This window comes from Clinocottus analis, unplaced genomic scaffold (genome assembly GCF_023055335.1).
Source record: "Clinocottus analis isolate CAN_PGR_092001 unplaced genomic scaffold, fCliAna1.0.p SCAF_1, whole genome shotgun sequence".
Lineage (NCBI taxonomy): Eukaryota > Metazoa > Chordata > Actinopteri > Perciformes > Cottidae > Clinocottus > Clinocottus analis.
The window spans coordinates 22264871-22284526 of NW_027175820.1; the positions used below are offsets into that span (position 1 = coordinate 22264871).

The following is a 19656-nucleotide window of genomic DNA, read 5'->3' on the forward strand; positions in this document are numbered from 1 at the left end:
TCGGCACCGCACACAGGACCTCCATGAAACGCACAGTCCAATGTACAGTACTCACCTCTTCAACCCGCCCTGAATTAGTGGAGTTGGAGCTCGATGTTGGCCGACGCACTTCACGCTAAATGCATAACATGTGTGGGGTTGGCTGTTCACCACTGGCACTGGCCTAATTTGAATAAAATCCAGTGAATGTATCCAGTTCATGGATTAAATGTGCATATTTTCTAAAATATCTTCAAAAACCAACCTTGACTTACTCTTAGTCAAGAAATGCATGAAAACGGATAAACTTTTGTCATTATCTGACCGATTGGATCTTAACAAGGCTCCTTAAACCCTCAGTGTGACCCTGTGTGACCCTTTAGACTGAGACGAAGGCAGCCGGAGTTACAAGTTCTTACAAGACAAATACTGTGAAAGCAGCCCAGCTTGAATAAAAGACAAAAATTTGCAAATGTAAGAGGCTTTCGTGGCTGTAGATCAGGAGTAGATCACTGCGTACTGACCCTGGATCAGCTGGTTCCAGCTCTTTATTAAAGCTAAGAGGTATTCACGCTGAGTAAATATTCAAGCCCAGGACTCGTCACTTCTTCCATCTCGTCGGCATCAGTTTGTACCAATTTAACCAAAATAGTCTCAACATCTTCGACGACTCTCGGCCCTCTTCTATAGTTTCAAATGAAGACACACGGCTCAGAGGGTCAACCCATTTTTATATATTAAACCACCCAACTTTATATAATGAGTACAGTCACTTCACTATGAGCACATTATTCTCATAAAGCTTGCAGACTTCTACTTGAATTACATTTTGAAGGCAGGACGTCAACTTATAAAGGGGTATTTTTTATTACTCATACTTCCATGCTGTGTTTTTACGACAGCTATATATGTATATAAATGTACTGGGTGCTGCATAGAGCTCATGCAGCAGCTAGTTTATTGGTCTCAGCTGAACAGCGAGCCTTCGAGAGACCTGGAGCAGTACAAAGGGCAGAGGATGACCTCCGTAACTCTTTGTGTGTGCGAGTCCGGTTTTAGCTGGAGGGGAATGACGGCAGGTCGGAGCAGATGGTTAGACAAGCTGCAGCCTCATCCATACCTCCAGGGAGCCGTATTGTCTGTGGTGGAATGCTCTCCCGGTGACCTTTGACCTCTGGTGTGAGGGAGAATGCTGACTGTAACTTCACGGCAATGGGCTGAATCACACACACACACTGAAGATCGCAACGCGGACAAGCCGCATTACTGGAGGTTTTCCTGGAACACATTGCCACGCGTTTAGTGCGTCTGCGTCGGCTGAGAGCACAATGCAAGTTGCGGTACAGTCAATCAGTGTATGACGTGAGAGTGTGTGTTGCTGCAGTGGCACACTGTGCAAATATTTCTTCCTCTTTGAGGCGAGGTTTGAACAAAAGATCCAGCGAGAATACAATTACAAATGACATTTATCTTATAGAAAATATGCGACACTAAGGCAATAAAATGATCACTTTTCTTCCTTTTTTAAGAAGCGATGGAAGAGCATTTTTGTGAAATCGCATGTAAAATGATCTACAATGGGTCATATAATAGTTTCACCAGGCAAGCCCTAAGGAATTGTATTATAGAACAATTTCTCTTTAATAGAGCGCTGCAGGGATGATGGATTTTTGTAGGACAACTGGGAAGTTAACGTCTCACTGGGTGTTTTTTTTATCATCTCAATGTAAAACCAGCCAACAAGAAGGCATGACATATTAGGCGGCAACGAATGAGTTTGAGTTTGAGTGAAGCTAAGGAAAAAAAACTTGAAGTAAAACTTTCAGTAAAATACTTAAAGTAATAGACATTGTTGATGTAAAATATATTTTGTGGCAGTAGATTCTAAGATACTCTCTTGCTTGTAAATGTAATTTAAAGTAGGCAGACGGTTAGCTTAGCATAGAAAAATACTGGAAACAGCTGGACGATCTGTCAAATGTTCACAAAATCCAGCGACCAGCACCTCTAAACCTCAGGTTTATTCACACATTATATCTTGTAATCTGTCAGATGTACAAGAACGGAAGTGTCACAGGGAAAAGTCTTGGTTTAAAGGATTTATTTTTACCATTGGATAGACCTAGCCTATAGTTTTCCCCTCCTTCGAGTATTTATGCTAAGCTAAGATAACTAGCTGCTCGCTGGAGCCTTACATTTACTTTACTGAGTCGAACATGGTATCAATCCCATCAGCTGACTATCTACAAGAAAATATAACGCTTTTGTCCTACATATCTGTCAGAGGTTAAATACCCACTGCTGTTGACGCAACTATTTATTTCCCTGATGCTAATCCTATCAAAATGGGATTTATGGGATTATTTATAGCCAATTTCCGCAGTACTTTAGAAAAGATATTGCTCCCATTCCCTGGTTGCCACTAGAGGTTGATACAAGTCCAGCGTTCCTTACATCTTACTTACTGCTCACAGACTTCCCAAAATGTTTTAATAGTCTTGTTCCGCCGTTTCACATCAGAAATTGTACACATATTTGACATAGTGAGATTTGCGGCCTCCACAACTGGAGGCTGTTGGGTCCGTTGGGTTTAAGACAATCAATTTCCCAACAGTTTGCTGCAGGGACAGAAGTGCTCTTACATTGAGCGACCTCCATAAATTCCAGTGTTGCACCTGATCCAACGACAAGGACGAATCCGGCTGCCTCGTCTTCACTTCACCGGTACAGTGTGTGAACGCGGGGCACAACGGTGACGACTTATCTCAGGGGAATCATGCTGCACATGCCTGAAGTGATGGTGCGATATGGACTTGAGCTACTTCCTCCTGAACGCGTTACCGTGCAGTTGTAGTGCCGTCCAGGATGTGAGCGCGTCGGGTTTGGGCCTCTCGTAAAGGACGTCGCTTCTTTTAATCAAACTGACTCTCGCGCATCCTGCTGTAAATGAAGATGTAATTGTTCCAAGGTACTTGTAGCTGGTCGCAGATGTGTTGTGACGGGACATGATGTAATGTAGGACCAACACTCCCAAAACAGATTTATTTGAGAATTCAGAGACAGTTTTGAGCTCAAAGTATGGTTTCTGTGTATTTTATGTGTGTACTTGTACTGCCTCAGGCCCGCCGGGTCCAATCTGATGAGTAAATATGAACCACCTGGAGATCCTGGAGGGGGAACCTTGGCTGCTGCTCCTGAAATGAATTACACACAACACTGCTGAAGACCAGCGGTGAGTGAGTTCACCCATGGAGCTTTGTGTTTGTTTATGTCTGTAACGAAAGGTATACGTCTGGTCACACAAAACCAAATACATACTTCGATAGTTTCGGCTACATGTGTGTTTTTTAATGCGGGTTGAGCTCAAAACATGCCTTTACTCTCTTGCTGTATTTGTCAAGTCCTCACAGGCAACTGTTCCTTTCTAAGATGTGGTGACTTGTATGCATTTTCTCTGATTTTTGTCAATTTGCTCTTATTTTGTTATGTACCATCGATTTCTAGGAAAAATCGTCTGCGAAAATTGTCTTTTCACTGTGCACAGATTGTTTGTCCAATGCAAGTAAACAAAGATGTGAATATCATATAATCAAGTTTAGTTTATTTCATGGTTTGGAGTAGCTAAAGTGATTATATTAAAGCTTCCACATAAAATACTATTGGTCCATTGATCCCAATTTAAGACGATAAAAATCTGTGTATTGTCTTGTTTGTGTGAAGCTCTTTGATGCTTTTTGTTTTTCCTGTAACACCAGTACTGATGCTCTGGAAAGAACACATTCTTTCTTTGTTTCGTCAACACTACCTCACTTAAGTTCTTCTTATTCAGCACTTTTTGCTGGTGTTTCTCAAATTCTTGGGCCCTTCTTCTCTAATATGGTGTTTAGGTGGCGTTACCTGGGCTAACAATAAACACTAAGCACCAGGTGAGGCGTAGCACACCTCTCTGTGGTTTGAGCACATTTAGTTGGTTAAAGACTTTTGGTACATTTTGGAGGGGAAATTAAAGAACTTTTAGAGAACGTTGCTTCATGAGTCTCAGTGTGTGAGTTTAATTCATTACAGTCTTTTGGTCAAACTGTTTCTGGGTCTGATCGCTATCATCACACTTGCATGTAGTCGCTCCCAGTAAAGACTTTAAAGCCCAACTTGTGTCTTTAAGCTGCATGCATATATCGAGGGCTGTGAGACTCAAACCAGGGTCCTGAGGGGGAACGAATTTCAGTCCGCCTACTTTTTGATTTTCCGGCGTGTCGGAAGCAACAATACTAAGCAGCTTTGTTTCAGGCCACAGAAAGATGTGCGTCGTTTGCCAAAAGAGCAAAGAGCAGGGTCCGGTATTTTGTAGGATTTAAGTTTATCCATCTCAGTTTAGGTTATCCGGGCACATAACAAGGTGCCCCTTTGTATCCTTTTGTAGATCATGAACACCAAACCGTGGTGCACTGCCGTTCACTGAGACTACCGCGACAATGACATGACAATAGACAGAAAGTCTAGTTCGGCGACTCTGTAAATTGGCCATTTGGAAGCAAATAGGTCTAAATGACTGAGCCTTTCCCTGGGCTCTTTGTCTCACTAATGCAGCGTAATGCCAGGGTGGTGAACGCTTTGGTTTAGTGGCATTTTATCAGGACAATAGTAAAAAAAAGAAACACGATGGCCCGTCTGACTGGTCTCTCCGGGTGAAATACGCCTGTGGAGATGCGCAGAGGAATCCAGAGGAAGGAGAGCAGAGGAAACAGTCGGAGCAGTGTGGATATAAGAGCGGCAACACAATCACGCAGGAGTATTCCTGATTACACTTTGTGGTCAATTGACTTCATGTAAACAGATTAAAGCACCCCCCCCTTTTCATGTTGTGCTTCTTTTAAATCTCCTGCTCTTCATCAGGTTGCTTTTGGAGAACATGAAGAGAACTCTATTTATCTAAATGGTGATTTATTTGTTAATTTTTCACCACACTAGCGTTGGCTTGCTACAGCGGCGGTGAAGTAATCCAAGACAGGACGACGCTTGTTCATTCATTTGTACTCCCTTTTCCTGCGATCACATTTGACATTTCTGTGAATAGTCTTTCTCTGGATAGAGTCAGCGTTACTGTCGTTGTGCATACTTATAAACATGTCAAAGGCCACAGTCTGACTCTGAATAGTAACTAAATAAAGAATAGTTTGACCTTCCTGTGTACTTTCTGAATTTAAAGTACAATGCTGGATGACAGCTTGTACCATTCTGCTTATGGAAACTAGGGATATTTTTGACACTTTTTAAAGGAATTAAAGCGGTTTCCTTTAAGAGATGAACATGAACTTATTTTTAAAGATTGTAAAGTGAGAGTCTCTGCCGTCATAACACAATGAAGTTTCCACTTTGCCCCCAACGTGTTTCAGCTTTATTTCGCTGCGATAAGCTGTTCCATTCTTGGAAGTATTATATTTCTTTCTTTCAAACCACACAGTTAAAACGTGTTTCAATGGTGAGCTATTGACATTTGAGTCCTGACTGAATTGTTTGCAGGAAGATTGAAAATAAGTTTGCTTTTGAATGTGTTGTCAGACTCCGACTTCTGTTTACTTAATGTGATCCATTTCTGATGTCATAATCAGAATTGTAGACAGTTTCTGTTTAATTTATTACCATTGAATTGTCAAATACTGAGACTATGAACATGTGAAAGTTGTCTATAATCCTCAAAATAAGGTATCCAACCAAAATAGGATCAATATTTTGTAATAACACATGAAGCCTAGAACGGAAAGCTGAATTTAATATTTTAAGCTAGACACTAAACGAATACACTATGCTCAGTGAGGTTAACTTCACTTAAACATGTCAACATATTTGCATGAATAAAAATAAGCACAAGGCACATTTACCATTTTGTCAACAAAAATGTAACAATACAGTTTATTAGAGCGACACTGTGAGATTGATGCATTTTGTAAGAACATTTCCTACATCACCATTTCTCAACATCTCCTTTTGTCTCATGCGATTTGCTTTAAGACGTCTCAAGACTAAAAGCTTGTAGTTGTGTTCAAACAGACAGAATGAACATGTGACACGAAGCAGGAGCCAAAAGTTAAGGTTCACATTCTTATCGTCAATTCTAGTTCATTTAAAATGACCCTGAGCAATAATCTGTGTAAACATTTCGACATTCGCCCCAAACTGATACAACGAAGAAAGTCTGTGCCTCCTTTTCTCCACCCTCACTAAGTACACACACAGGAGTACGTTTCCTATTGGCATGCTGGCGTTCAGGTTGACATATTTTCTGTTGCTGTGCAGATACCAGCCAGAAACATGACACAGAGTTCTCAAAAGAATCGCATAACATTTCCCCCCAATGCATTATCTTTTAAAACCCTTTTTCTCTATTATTAAGGATGATAGTAATAGAAATGTGTCATGAGTAGGTATATTCAAGGAGTGCAATCGGATGCTCCAGCAGCAGATCTGTAGAGAACGACAGCCGTTCTGCATATAGTGAGGGGCAATCAACGTGCTAAGGAAAGGACAGAGCGCAGCAGAGGTCATTCTGAGTGAGGCTCTGGATCAGTCTGCACCACTCGGCCCTCTTCTGGGTGATGTAGGCCGGGGTGATGATCTGCACAGGAAGGCGTGGCGAGCCCTCCGCCCCGGCCTTCTCGCACAGGGCCTCGGCGATACAGATCACGTACATGCCGCAGTCGTAGCTGTTCTTCTGCGACGGGCAGGGCTCCTCCACAAACGCTGCTTTTCTCCCCGCGCCCAAGAAGGGCTCCAGGTTGACGGAGATGCGCAGCGCGTGCCGCGAATTGCTGCCGTTTTGAGAGTCGTAGTGCGAAAAGTGGTTGGAGTCGTGATGGTAGACCAAAAGGCTCCAGTGGGAGCCCCCGGCGCTCTGGTTGGAGTTGTCGTTAACGGCAAGGAAGACCCGTTGGCGAGAGGGGAGATGAAGCGGCTCCAGGAACAGGGCCAACTCGTTGGGGCAGGAAGCACACTTGATGAACTGGGTGACCTCCGGGCTGATGAAGGTGACGGTCTCCCCCAGGACTCTGAAGCGCTCTGCAGCAAAGTACTCGAAGGCAAAACCGATGACTTGATCGTTGAGCCAGTGAGGTCCTTCTAGTAAGGACACATCGGAGCGCCGCAACAGGCTGTCCTGGAAGCTCAGCACGACAGGGTCCATCGCCCCAACACACAGAGTGTCTGTCTGAAAAACAGAAGATTACAGTACACAATAGTCAATTAAGAATTATTTGGGATCAGTTTATATATTGGTATTCATTCAGCATATGCAATTCATAAATGCATCCTCTTAATTGTGAGAATTGTCTTTCTATTATGTGGCCATGAAACACACTAATTCGGGTATTCAGACGAGATGCACAAAACGTGAGGTGGATTTGTTTATATTTAGTTTACCAATAAAAGGAAAGGCTTGAGTTTTAAAGTCAAAACTACACTTTTAATGGGATGTATAAAAAACAATCCTGCACTTATGTCGCAAAACCGATCATTGATTTTCACTTCATGGACAACTACTACTGCGCAGGGACGAAGCTGTGTTCAAGGTACAAAGCGTTACGTCGTTAAAGTTACTGACATGACGGAGAGCCGGCGTCCGGTGACGTCACCACTGAGCGTCACATCACCGGAGTTCGTTAAGTTCACCGTTTTTTTGTTGTTGCCGGCAGGCATTTAGCTAACTAGCGGTTTGCTGGTGAAACGGTCTTCCGTTCACTTTCGCCGTCACACGAAGTCACTCGGCTGTAAAGCGGTTTAAGCCCGTAGAACATGAACAGTACACTGTCGAATTGACACACACGCACTTGATTCAATGTCCATACCTGTAAAAGACACACTCAGGTAAAAAGTACAACGAAAACTGCGGCGCTGTCCCTCATTGCAGTTTCTATCGCAAACCGCTGCCGATGGACCGTTGACGTTATTTTGCGACAGGGTACCTGCGCGGCACGTTTACTTAACGGCTACCCGTCTGCTTCGTTACCTCCAGTGACTGCAAAGTCATCGGTACTTACATTTTACAGTTCTAATTTTCAAACGTTAGTCAGCTATGTGAAAGAGTGAACATATCGCCTGTCATAGGACCCTCATACAATCTCAAATTGCTCGCTTAGATATATTTTTAACTTATTTAAAATCATATAGTGTGTGGTGTGTACAGCGCTACCGTGTTATCTCGTTCTCCTGCCTACTTCCTTATCTCTCGCTACGGAAGCAGCACTGGATCATACGAACTTAATACCTCGCTCAAAAATGGTGCCCCATTCATTCCTATGCTATGACAATTGCCCAACGGGTGCACATGATAGATTTATTTATATACGTCTGTGGCGTACATCCTCACACTTTAGCAGGTTTGGGTCCATATGGCATGCGTGCTGAAGTCCTTATTTAGCCGATGAGGGTTTTTAGAAAAACCGCTTACGATTATGTTTGTGAAAAATACTTTTTTGGGGGGCGTTATGATGAATGCGGAAGTTGCAATGTCTCGTGTGGCCACTAGGTTTAAAATCTCCCGACAGCTTTGCTCCCGTGGGGCTCGGCTCCGTCGCACTCACCTCGCCGGTCTCTTTATACATTCATGGTCCTCCCTCCCTCTATGTTGTTCTCCCCGCCCATGAGCAGCGTGACCGCGCACAGCCGCGCGCCCCCAGAGCGGCGGCACTGATTAGCAAGGCAAAGTGGAGTTTTCAGCGACCGTCAGCGAGCGAGCTGCGAAGGACTGCTCTTTTAATTACGTCCACAGCGGCGAACACGCACGGATGATAAAAACAAAAAGCAAAGCGACGCAAGTATTTAGCGCGGACGTGAATTTCGAGGAGTTGTTCGGAGCCGAGCGGCGGGAGAGAGAGAGAGAGAGAGAAAGAGAGAGAGAGAGAGCAGGAAAACCAATTAATTCAATGGGAACGCAGGGAATTAAATAGAGACGTAGGTATTGTGTGACGCTCCGGGTGTTTGTGGCTCTGCAGAACCAGACGGAAAACTTGAGTCCGACTTACGATTGACTTCAGCGGTCACGTCTGGAGGTAAGAGTGTGATGTTTCGTAGTTGGGACACTGTGGAGTGTGTGTGTGTGTGTGTGTGTGTGTGTGTGCGTGTGCGTGTGCGTGCGTGTGCGTGTGCGTGTGTGTGTGTGTGTGTGTGTGTGTGCACGCGCGCGCGAGGTGGGCTGCTCGGGAGTGGGAAGAGGGGCTTTGGTGCTGCAAAGCAACGAGTGAATCAAGAAAATGTCATACGCTCATTTGCAAGATGGTTGTTCGTGGCTTTTAAGGTGTGTGTATGAGTGTGTGTTTTTGTTTGTGTGTGTGTGTGTGTGTGTGTGTGTTGGGGGGGCTTTCCCGTTGAATGAATCGTCACAACCAGAGGTGTGTGTTGTGTGTATGTATTTACGTGTGGTGTGAAAAGTTTGATTCGCAGCTCGCTGTCATCTCCACAGGAGCTTGACCTTCACCCACACGTGCCACCCCCGTGTTAGTTAAGATGACGATGCTCCTTTTTTTTGTTGATTTATTAATGTCATTGTGATGCGCATGTGTCGGCTCGTTCCTGTGCAGGTTGATGCTGCTTGTGCGTTGAAAAGAAAGAACCAAACCAAGCTAAACTCCCGTGCCCATATAGGATGATTCGGCATAAATATATACTGTGTTTGTCCATCATCTTGATGATGGGGTTCTATCTGCAGTGAGTTGGGGTGCATGTGCTGTAAAGCGGAGGTCAGACAGCTCATGATGCAGTGGAGACACCGCAAAGCAGGGAGGTCTAACTGGGTGAGGAAGCTGCTGAATCATGGGCGCGCGCCTCAGTCTGCCCAGTGGACACAGAGAGAGTCGACTTCAGGCACATGGTGGCTGCACACTCCAGATATCATTATGTGCACCGGTCAGTCACTTTAGTGTTGCTTTCGGAGGCTTTGGTCTGAGGGAATATTGATTAAATGTTTTTATTATAGAGTTGTCAAGAGCATGAGGCGTCCTGGGTTCAGTAACCTACACACCACGTCTTCTATTAGAGTCCGTGGGAGCATTGCATTTTATACCCCGATTTAGATTTAGAGCAGGATTTCTGTGGCGATCAGGGCTAAAAACGTCTCCAAATCACGCTGTTTTTCTTGATCTAAGCTTTTTTTCCCTTCTTCTCTCTTTTCATTAGTCAAACCATTAGTAGTTTCTGCTTTAGATCAGTATTCCTGTATCCTTTTAATATCTGCAAAACGTACTTTAACTCAAGTACCCCGCACGCACCCCAGAGCACCGTCCTGGACTCGGATCAGCACAGGTGATGAGGCTGAAGTGGGTCTGTCCTGCAGGAATGTGAGGTCTGAGAAGACCCAGCTGCCGTGAGCATGAGAGGCGGCTCACGGCCGAGACTCCGGCAACTGGTCCCCGTCGACATCTGACACCCCGCAGGCCCCCTTCTGTCTGCTATTTCTAAAAAGACTGGCCTCTTGTTGTATCACATCGGGGGCCCCCCCCCTCGTCTGTGTCGGCCGATATCACCGGCAGCACCTGAGAGACCCAAGCTGAGGCCTGGAAGCTCGGAGGGGTTTGGAAGGTTTTTGCAGGAGATTGTAATGAACATATTGCAGCTCTTTCATCACGAGTCAACCGGCGCTCCTGTACTTTGAAACACTCGAAAGAACTTTTAAGAAACCGTGGCTAGTTTGATGACGATGCACAAACCGTGGGAAGAAGAAAGAAAAAGCATCACTTCAAGCAGAGTTTCATCTTCACAGCGACATCCTTTGGGATTAAGGCTAACAACTATTAATAATAATTCACAATTAATCGGCTTCATGTTTTGACGCCTTGTACACAATGTCCTGTTCACCAGTTAGTCGTGAGGTGTGGCTTCACTTTGGGCAAGTCCTGCCCCATGAGCTAAAACAGATTCACACATTAAAACAGAAGCCATTGGCCGAACTTCCTGCTAATCCATCACCGATAACGGTAGCGGACTGTAATGCAAATATGATTTGAGATCCCGCGGGGAAATGTTTCACAACCTTGTCACGGTTTATCTTTCGTACATGCATGTTGTCGTGGATGGTTCGAGTGTCCCGAGGTCATTTTGTGCAAAAGAAGACGCCTCCTCTGTGTCTCAGTGTGTCATAAATAAACTGCAGCACATTTTCGATGCAGACCAGCTGAGGCATCACGGTGGCAGACAGAGAAAACCGCCACTCTGCACTTTGAAACACGGTCATGGGATATTTATCAGCAGTCTTTATATATATATATACCCTCACATTCTTTTGACAACGAAATATGTCCGTGGTTTGAGAAAATACTTCTGCAGATATTTTGTACAGGAATCTAAATTAGGATGAGGTTAAGAGAGCTATCGCAGCAGAATTTCAGCTCTCCAGGGCTGCAAGTTATACGGATTCAAATGTCTTGTTTTGTCTAAAACTCAAAGCGTTCACTGTCACGGAGGAGTAAACAAACCTATTTAACCGAACAGGAAGATAAAGGAAACTATTTATTGATCTATGTACGTGGCGAGAGCAGATTTACATTTTTTCATTTCCTGCTCAAAGCTCACCGCGCTGCGGCCCGAGCACACAGCGGCTAACTGTGTGACTGGGCCTATGTATGATGTGTGATACATGTACTACCACTGGGTCACTGGCGCAGTTCCTGTAAAATTGCAGCTTTGGGAGGAAGGCGACAACCGTAATCAGGGGGCCTACATCCTCGCATTTATTTTCTTTGTTCTCTAAAACACTTAAACACAGTGTTTTTGAAAAGTGCAGCGGCTCCTGAAACATGATGTTTTGTCCACTTTTTAAAAGCGATGGGACGAGTGGCGACTCCTCTAAGCACAGAGTTTCTGACATAATCGAAAAAATAGGAATGACCCCCTCGACCCCACCCACCCACCCACTGCCTCATCGGCCCCTGAGGTGTCACCTGGCGAGCCCGGTCGCAGCTCGCGTTTTTGGGGCTGGAAAACGGGAGTCACGTGCTGCAGGCCCACATGATCAGGATGTCCTAAAAAAAAAAAAAAGTGGCCGCATGACGGGATTGTGTGGCGTAAGTGATTGGCATGCACATGAAGTCATTAAAGAGGAACCTGCTTGTGTTGCACTGAACAAAGCTCCCCTTTCTTTAGCAGGCCATTATACGAGGGAGGCTTTGGCCTCAAAGGCTCAGCTCGCCCCGCGTTTTGCATTTCCCCTCATTAACTCACTGCTGCCGCTAACAGTAGCCGGACTGAGATTGAGAGAAGAAAGTGCATTGTGTTGTTCTTTCCAATTTTTGTTGATGTGAAAAGGAGCTTAACTCGTCTCGTTTTTTCTTCTTCTTCTGTGTGTTGTTTTTAATGAATCCCTTAAAATGTGAAATGGAGTCAACAAACAATAGTGATCTGTTTGGACGCTCAGTTTGTGTTCCCCCTAAATTAAATTCCATCCTCTGGAGGTTTGTTTTGGACGGAGACACAAGCGTTCAAAGTCTTCTTTTTTCCCTTTCTCCTTCTGAGAAAATAATTAAGTAAGAGCTTAGAAAATGTCATAAGATGCAAATGTTGTGCAAAGAAAGCAGTTCGCTGAGCTTTTAAGAGCTCAAGTTTTTGGAAAGGACTGTGCTGGTGACATGATGACGTCAGCTGTGCATATAGATCCTCTCTTGCATGGAATATCAGGTTTAAACGGCCAAAGCCTCCAGATGCCAGCGGCCACATTAAACTAAAGTTGTGATTCGCAGCGCGTGTGTGTGTGTGTGTGTGTGTTGTGACACAGCTGTGACAATAGCGCGTGGCCCCCTGCAGCCTCATGCCGCAGACAGGACCGGGCCCACGGTTAATCCTCAGGCATGTGCTGGTGTGTAATAACGGCTCACCGTGCTGTCCAGCGTGCAGAGCGGCGCTGCCGTCAAGTCACTTAAACGAGCCGCGGAACGTGCGATTAGCTTGTTGACGCCTTTTGCATTGTGTATATGTCAAAACATCACGGCGTATTAATGAGGATGTTAAACCAGCAAGTGGTGCGTTTACGCTCCTTTACACCCACTCAGTGTGACGTGTAGCATTGAAACCTGAAGGAAATCACAGTTTTATTTTTATGAGATTAACTTTATTAACGAGTAGCTTTTTGTACAAACGATAAGGCAGACTGATGTGCTAGATTGCAGTCTTGAAGTACAATGCGTGGACACACATTTAATTAACAAACAAAGAAAGAAAACGGTCATTCTGACAAGTTCCTGGTCCTTTGCCAGTGATCAAGGCCAAGCTGCATTTTTGCCTTTTCATGAAGTTCAAAGAAGATTTCCATCTCTCTTTGGAAGACGATGATGTTCAGAGTTGTCCTGAGGAGTCTTTGTTTTATGAATGGAAAAGCTTTTATGAATCAAAAGCTCAGCAGCAACTTGAACATGGAGTACGGAGCCAAATATTTTAGTTTCTCGCATGCATGTCGCCCCAAAATGTTTTTCCCGTGGTTTTTCATTTCCATGTTTACGATGTATTAATAAAGAGACATTTGTGGAGGGGGAAAATGCCATAGATGACTTAGAAGGAAGTCCCTTTTGGGTGTCGAATACAATTTGTACGCAACTTTTTCATGGTGATTTAGTGAATTTCGAGAGAATAGCAATTTTTAATTCAACCAGGACGTAAAGCGGCCTTGAATTACTTAAATCGTTACGTTCAATAAAGTTATTAAACCACATTTGCAAAGATAGGATGGAGGTGTGGAGCTAAAGGACGGGATGTGCCTGCACCAAAAAAAAAGATGGAATTGCTTTTCAAAATCGTTTTTTTTCTTCTCAAAAGACCACACGTTTCCTTCGTGGTGTAAAATGTGCGCAAACCCGCCAGACGTCCTCTTTCCGTCCGTCCAGCAGGAAAGGAGGTGTAGCGCCGTGTCTGTACGCCGCGCTGCCGGCCTTATCTGTAGAGGAATTCTGCCAGTTTACACTTACAGTAGTCTGCGCTCCGTCAGAGTGAGGCAAGAGGGGAGGAAGAGTGGAGATAGTTGTGGCTAACTGACAACAAACAGGCGGAGATAAGCCGGGTTTCAAATGCAGCCCGAGACGAGCTCAGCAACAGCTGGAATGCTCTAATCTATACTATAGTTATCAGTGTGGTAAAGGAGCGCATGATGCAGGCCACTTTAAAGTTATTACAGGGAGACCCATTAACCGTGGAAGTGTGCTGGAATCAAAGATGTCGGGTTTTATTTAGGAAAATGACTTAAAATAAGATTCAGTCGGTCAGAGATGCAGCTGTTCGCTCGCTGTCACCGTGACCTTCTGTCGGAGGCAGATTACTTTTATTGTTTTCAAGGTGAAATGATTCAAATGTCTCTCATGAGAAGGACAACTACATCTCCCACATGAAGTATGAACATCTGATAATAGGTTTTAGTTTTTTAGGCCGTGAAATGATTATGTATTAGATTATTTCTTTTTTTTAAGCTTTTTGTTTTTTTAGAATATCCTAAAGTGTTGAAAATTTGCTTTTTTTTTTAAAACTGTGTCCAATAATTTCTTGACAATAAGAAACGTTTAAACCATTTTTTAAAAACACAAATATATTTAGTGTATTAAAAATGACTAAATAGCTAACGAGATGATTGTACAGAGTTTGTTTTGAGTGCAGCTTGACCATCAAGCAGACGTCAACAAGACAAAACCTCTCGTCGCGGTTCAAGTGCTTTTTTGAAGGCGCACCAATCTGACGATGCTCTGCGTCTGAACAAACACTCATTTTAAAGGAGTCATTGTCTGCTCTCCACAACATCGGCATGAATCACGACAGAGTGACACGTCCTCCTGGTCGTGCCACAAATGGTCCAGTTCGATGCCGCTTCTCTGTTTTTTTCTTTTTACGTCGGCACCTGCATTCATCCCGATAAACCCGCTGATGCGCTTCGGCAGCTCGCCATTCACGACGGTGACTTCGTAGTCTGGTTGAACGATTATAGTCAGACACCCTGGAGACGACTAGAGGGTCTCTATTGTCCCCGTCGGAGTCCGAGTGCTCCGCTCAGAATGGAAGGAGCCCACTTAACAGCGGCGCTGTCTCATTTTAACTCGACATGTCATGCTAGCTGCTCTCTGTGTGAGGAGACTCAAAGCAGAGTGTAAGGAGTTTTTAAGTTTTTTTTTGAGGACAGAGAGTTTCAGAAAAAAGGTTCAGATGGAGGACTGGACTGTTGTGACCTTCTCAACAGAGATAAATAAGGTTTTGTTCTTGATGCTAACTCTTTTGGTCCAATGTCTGCATGTTTCTTTACATGCAGCGTGAGCTTTTTATTCGAGTGGTGAGAGAAATCTAAACCCTTTTTAAAGGGAAAGATCACCAACTTCTTTTGTGGATGTTCAAGTCCGTGTTGATGGTAAATGTAGTCAAAGCAATAAATTCCTCAGCGCGTGCGACATTGACCGAAAAAGCAGCTGCAAATATCTGCTGTTCCCCGCGTATCCGGCGCCGTCGTTCGACGTAGTTTTAGGCCGAGGAAGGGCGGAGCGGAGACGGGGCCGAGGCTGCAACTTGCACAGCCATGACGACCGACCGACTGGCCGGCCGGCGCGGACCCTCCCGAGCGCCGCAGTGCATCCTGGTTCTTGTCTCGCCAGCAACGAGAACGCAGCTTTTCCTCGCTCCATACAGCTCACACTGAGGAATATACATTGCTTCAATTGGCGACATTTGCGGTCAACGTTTATGGGCCAGCCCACATAAACGTTGGCACATTTTCACATATTTTACCATAATCAAACAGTCACCGCATTGAACTTGCTCCAAGATGGAAATGTGCTTCTCGTCTTTGCTTTATGTTGTGGTTTGAAGTGGATAAAGCAAGACATTTGTGTAACTGCGATTGTCACTTTTGACACTTTTCGATCCAATAATAATAATACGCAAACAAACAATTGATTATCTCTAATGAGAGTAATTAGTGTTTGAATGTCAGAAGAAGAAACCCACGTTAGAATATGAGGCGATGCGGCTGGTTTGTTTCCTCGGTAGACCAGAATGCAATGCAAACACAAAGCATATTGTGTTTTGACCCAGAGGCGCAGCGGCGCTTGTCCTTTCTTGTCCGCAAACTCTCGGTCCTCGTTGTCGATCGACATTGTGCAGAAACGCATGAAGCCTGACTGAATGAAACAAGACCGTGCACGTTGTCCTGCGGGGTTGCCAGAGGGCATTCTGGGAAATGAAGGGAATCTGAGAACGCAGGGAGAATTACCAGTTGAGACGCTTCATGAAGCTCCTCGCCGAATTACGCATGCAGATTACACATTAATAATCCAAAGTGAAAGAGCATCCGAGAACGGAAGTTTTCTACTCGTCTAGTTTATGATTATTTTCTTGACTACACTTCACCAAAAGCAGCGCCACATCATCTCCCCACAAGCTTCTGGGTGTGCAGCAAAGCATGAGGTCGTAACATTTTAGGAAGCCTCTCCAAAGAGATTCTCGCCAACGTCTCCCATCGTCTCCTCGAGGCCTGAAAAGCAAACGTGCGTTATCATCGTGCTGCAGCTCTCCTGTGTCTCTCTCTCTTGCTCTCTCTCTCTCTCGCTGGCGACCGCCGCTCTGACTGCACCACCAGGCTCGGATTTCAAAAAGCCTGCGGTCCGCCGAAAGGCAGAGAGACAGCAGTCCACCCCCCCCCCCCCATCGTCCTCACCGAGAGCCACTGCAACGCTGCCCTGTAATTACAGGTCATGTTTTTTTCCTAATACGCTAAACAGATGTGCTTAAAATGATGCTTAACATTCAGACCCCGAGTTAGACTTGATGACATGTCATTACTATCAGCCGGTTTCTGTCGCATCAATGGTTCAGGATTTCATCATTTGCTCTGCTTTCATTCTCCAGTGGAAACATCAGATGGATGTGATGGACATAAATAGTCAGATTAATTCCAGAAAAACCAACAAATTGACCTTTTTTTTTTTAAAAGGAAGAGAAATCAAGTTAGAATCATGTTTTTAAGTAGAACGACACGTGACCATGAGTGAATAATATATTTCACTTTTTCTATAAGTGTCTGTTTATAATAAAAATGTACAGACCTTTGGAATAAACCAGCCAGGATTAAGACGTCTGACATCATACAAGGAGGTCAGACCCTGCGTGGTGGGTTTGTTTAACTCGCCGCTACACACACTGACTTGCAAAACCCACGAGTGCACTTTGAAATGACCAACATGCATTGTAACCCTTTCCTTTGATCACTGGTGCCCACTCATGTATTCCTTGATTCGCAGCGATGCCTTTTTGAAATATCTCTCGGTGTAGGTGTCGAAAAAGGGCCTCGAGGATAGAAACCTGCCCTCGTTATGCAACCGACGCCTCGCAAAAGAAACCCCTGGCGGCTAATTTGATCAAAATTCACCGCGGCTAATTAACCGCGGTGATGACGCGGCGGCGTGTCTTATGTGTCGGTGTCTGTCGGCGCGCTCGACCTCATCGCAGGTATTCCAAAAAGAGAAACAGTGCACATCGGAGGACGTGTGTGTTCATCCTGGCGAGGGTTGGAGGCATCTTGGCCCTGTGTGTGTGTGTGTGTGTGTGTGTGTGTGTGTGTGTGTGTGTGTGTGTGTGTGTGTGAGCGGCTACACTCATTACGGCTCGTCTCCGCTCGGCTGTGAAAGACGAGATGAGTCCTTTTTGGCACTCGCCGCCTCTCTTCGCCGGAGTGTTTGTGCTCGCCGACGAGCTCGTCGAGCGTGTGTGTGTGTGTGTGTGTATGTGTATGCTTCACGAAACATTGTTGTACGCTGCCTTGCTGCTGCTTGGTGTCATGTGTTTTACACGTTGAATGTTTTTGCTGAAATGAAACGTGCTGGTGTCATGGCGGCTCCTCAGCGCCCCCCCCCCCTCCCAGGCCAGAGGTGGCTGCATGGATCCGTTTGGCCCAACAGACTCCCTTTCTGAGGGGGAAATGGAGTGTGCATAATCCCGGTCAACGATACCTCCTCTTCCCTCCGCCGTCTTCCTCTTCCTCCTATCTTCATCTCGGCCGCCGCTCCCTGATAACAGCTCGGCCGGTTTGTTTAGTAGCTAATAAACTTTTGATTATCGCACAATGTTTGGCGCTGATAAAGTTCCCTTGAAATAGCAACTGAGACATGAATCAGTGAGGACGCAGTACAGTTGAAAAACAAATGTGTCACTTCTCTTTGGAGGACAAACTATAGAAAACACAGCTTTGATATTTCTATGCTTCATTCATTTGCTGTCATGAAGCCGGTACTGACATCTGGTATGAGTTGACATCAGCAGTTGCATCACTTGTACTCGTTGCTTCCTTTTTAACGTCATAAGATACCAGTTATGAGTCTTTTTTCTTCTTCCATATTTGTGTCGGTCAGCATGCGTAACCTTGCTTTTCACACTACACATGACACATCTCGATGCTCTGATACTGATATCGGGCCGACGCTCGCTGGATTGGGTATAAATGACAACGGGGCCGATCTATTTAACTCTGTGTTTGCGTCTCGAGGCTGCTTTGTACTCGGCTTTTACGCAGAGACGCAAGCACGCGAGACTCGCAAGGGCCTCTTGCGTCGTCCCGTCAGCCATCTTGCGTGTGTCGGCCTAAATTTCGGACTATCCGACAAAGCTACGCGAGCCGTTCGCAGCCCGCAAGACTGTGATTGGTCTGCTCACCACGTCCTTTCTGAGTCTCGCATTTCGGGTTTCGTACCATGATACCGCCATTTTTAAAAGCCACAGCAGAAACACGAACAATGGATCCCGTTGAAGAACGTTTGGCTGAAGAGGTCCTGCAAATATGAGCGTTTATATAACCCGTCTGACGGAGTATAAGGACACGCAGATGGCGGTGAATTCCTGGAGGGAGATATCGGTGAACGTCGGTGTGCAGGTCGACTCCAAACGGTCGTTGCGCCGCCTACGGGAACCATAAACCAACACGAGTCCGTGGCCAGCCGCAGTTGTAGTTGCAAGAGTGTGTGTCGCCCTTCATTCCACATACCAGCGAACTGCGTCATGCATCCGCAGCACGCTGGTAGACGACTGTCTTGTGTCCAGAGTTAAATGTCTCCGGGCATTTTGTTCTACATGGTTAAGAAAGCAAAGTATAAGTCAAGCCTGATGTTACCGTAAAAATAATGGCACCAGTCACTTCCACTCAGCGAGACGTACAGTTTATTAAAAAAAAAAAAAAAAAAAACCCCACTAGTGATGGGAGCTCTGGACTCTGTCCTCTTTGACTGTTTCTATTTTTCCAACACTAAAAACATGCTGTAAAAAAAAAGAAGAAGAAAACCACCCATATGGATTTAATTAACTTTATTTTGTTATGTTTTAAAACTAGTTAACGTCACAGATTTCTGGAAATAATTACCTAGAGATCCATTCATCCTAAACACTAAACCTTCTAAAACAACAGCTGTGGATGATGTGACTTCCATTCGCTGGCCTTTTTTAAAAAAATTTTAATTATTTTTTTATTGAACTTTTCCTATTCCAGCGGCCAAATGCAGAATGCAGACATATTTTTTTCCACTCTTCCAAAACAATAAAATGTAAATGTGAGGTCAGTCGTCTCAGAGAGGGAGTCGGCAGTCGGCACATGGTACAGTAGCGTAATTACATCCTAATGCAGGCTTTTATAGAGATTTAGCATTGAGTGAAGTGGAGCCATGTTGAGAGGACTGCTCAGACATTGCCCTT

General features: G+C 44.9%; 2 protein-coding genes across 14 annotated transcripts in view; one reads left to right on the forward strand and one right to left on the reverse strand.

Moving 5' to 3' along the window:
- Positions 1–5853: 5853 nt before the first annotated feature.
- senp8 (SUMO peptidase family member, NEDD8 specific) lies at positions 5854–7968 on the reverse strand. The gene is made up of 2 exons (XM_068574391.1): positions 7818–7968; positions 5854–7180 (listed from the first exon to the last, which is right to left on the reverse strand). Exon 2 carries the CDS (start codon positions 7154–7156, stop codon positions 6491–6493), a length of 666 nt encoding a protein of 221 aa, XP_068430492.1. The 5' UTR covers positions 7157–7180; positions 7818–7968; the 3' UTR covers positions 5854–6490.
- A 632-nt stretch (positions 7969–8600) lies between these two features.
- The window catches only part of myo9aa (myosin IXAa), a 97145-nt gene continuing 86089 nt past the window's right edge, over positions 8601–19656 (forward strand). For 8 of the 13 annotated variants that reach the window (XM_068571315.1, XM_068571333.1, XM_068571368.1 and 5 more), the window contains exon 1: positions 8604–9020. The gene's annotated coding sequence lies outside the window, so the exon portion shown is untranslated. Of the gene's footprint in view, positions 9021–19656 lie in introns of all 13 variants that reach the window. The other 5 variants (XM_068571343.1, XM_068571360.1, XM_068571394.1 and 2 more) reach the window with 2 other exon arrangements.

Bases quoted from the DNA above. Each gene is read 5' to 3' on its own strand.
- senp8 (XM_068574391.1), bottom strand. From the start codon at position 7,156: ATGGACCCTGTCGTGCTGAGCTTCCAGGACAGCCTGTTGCGGCGCTCC.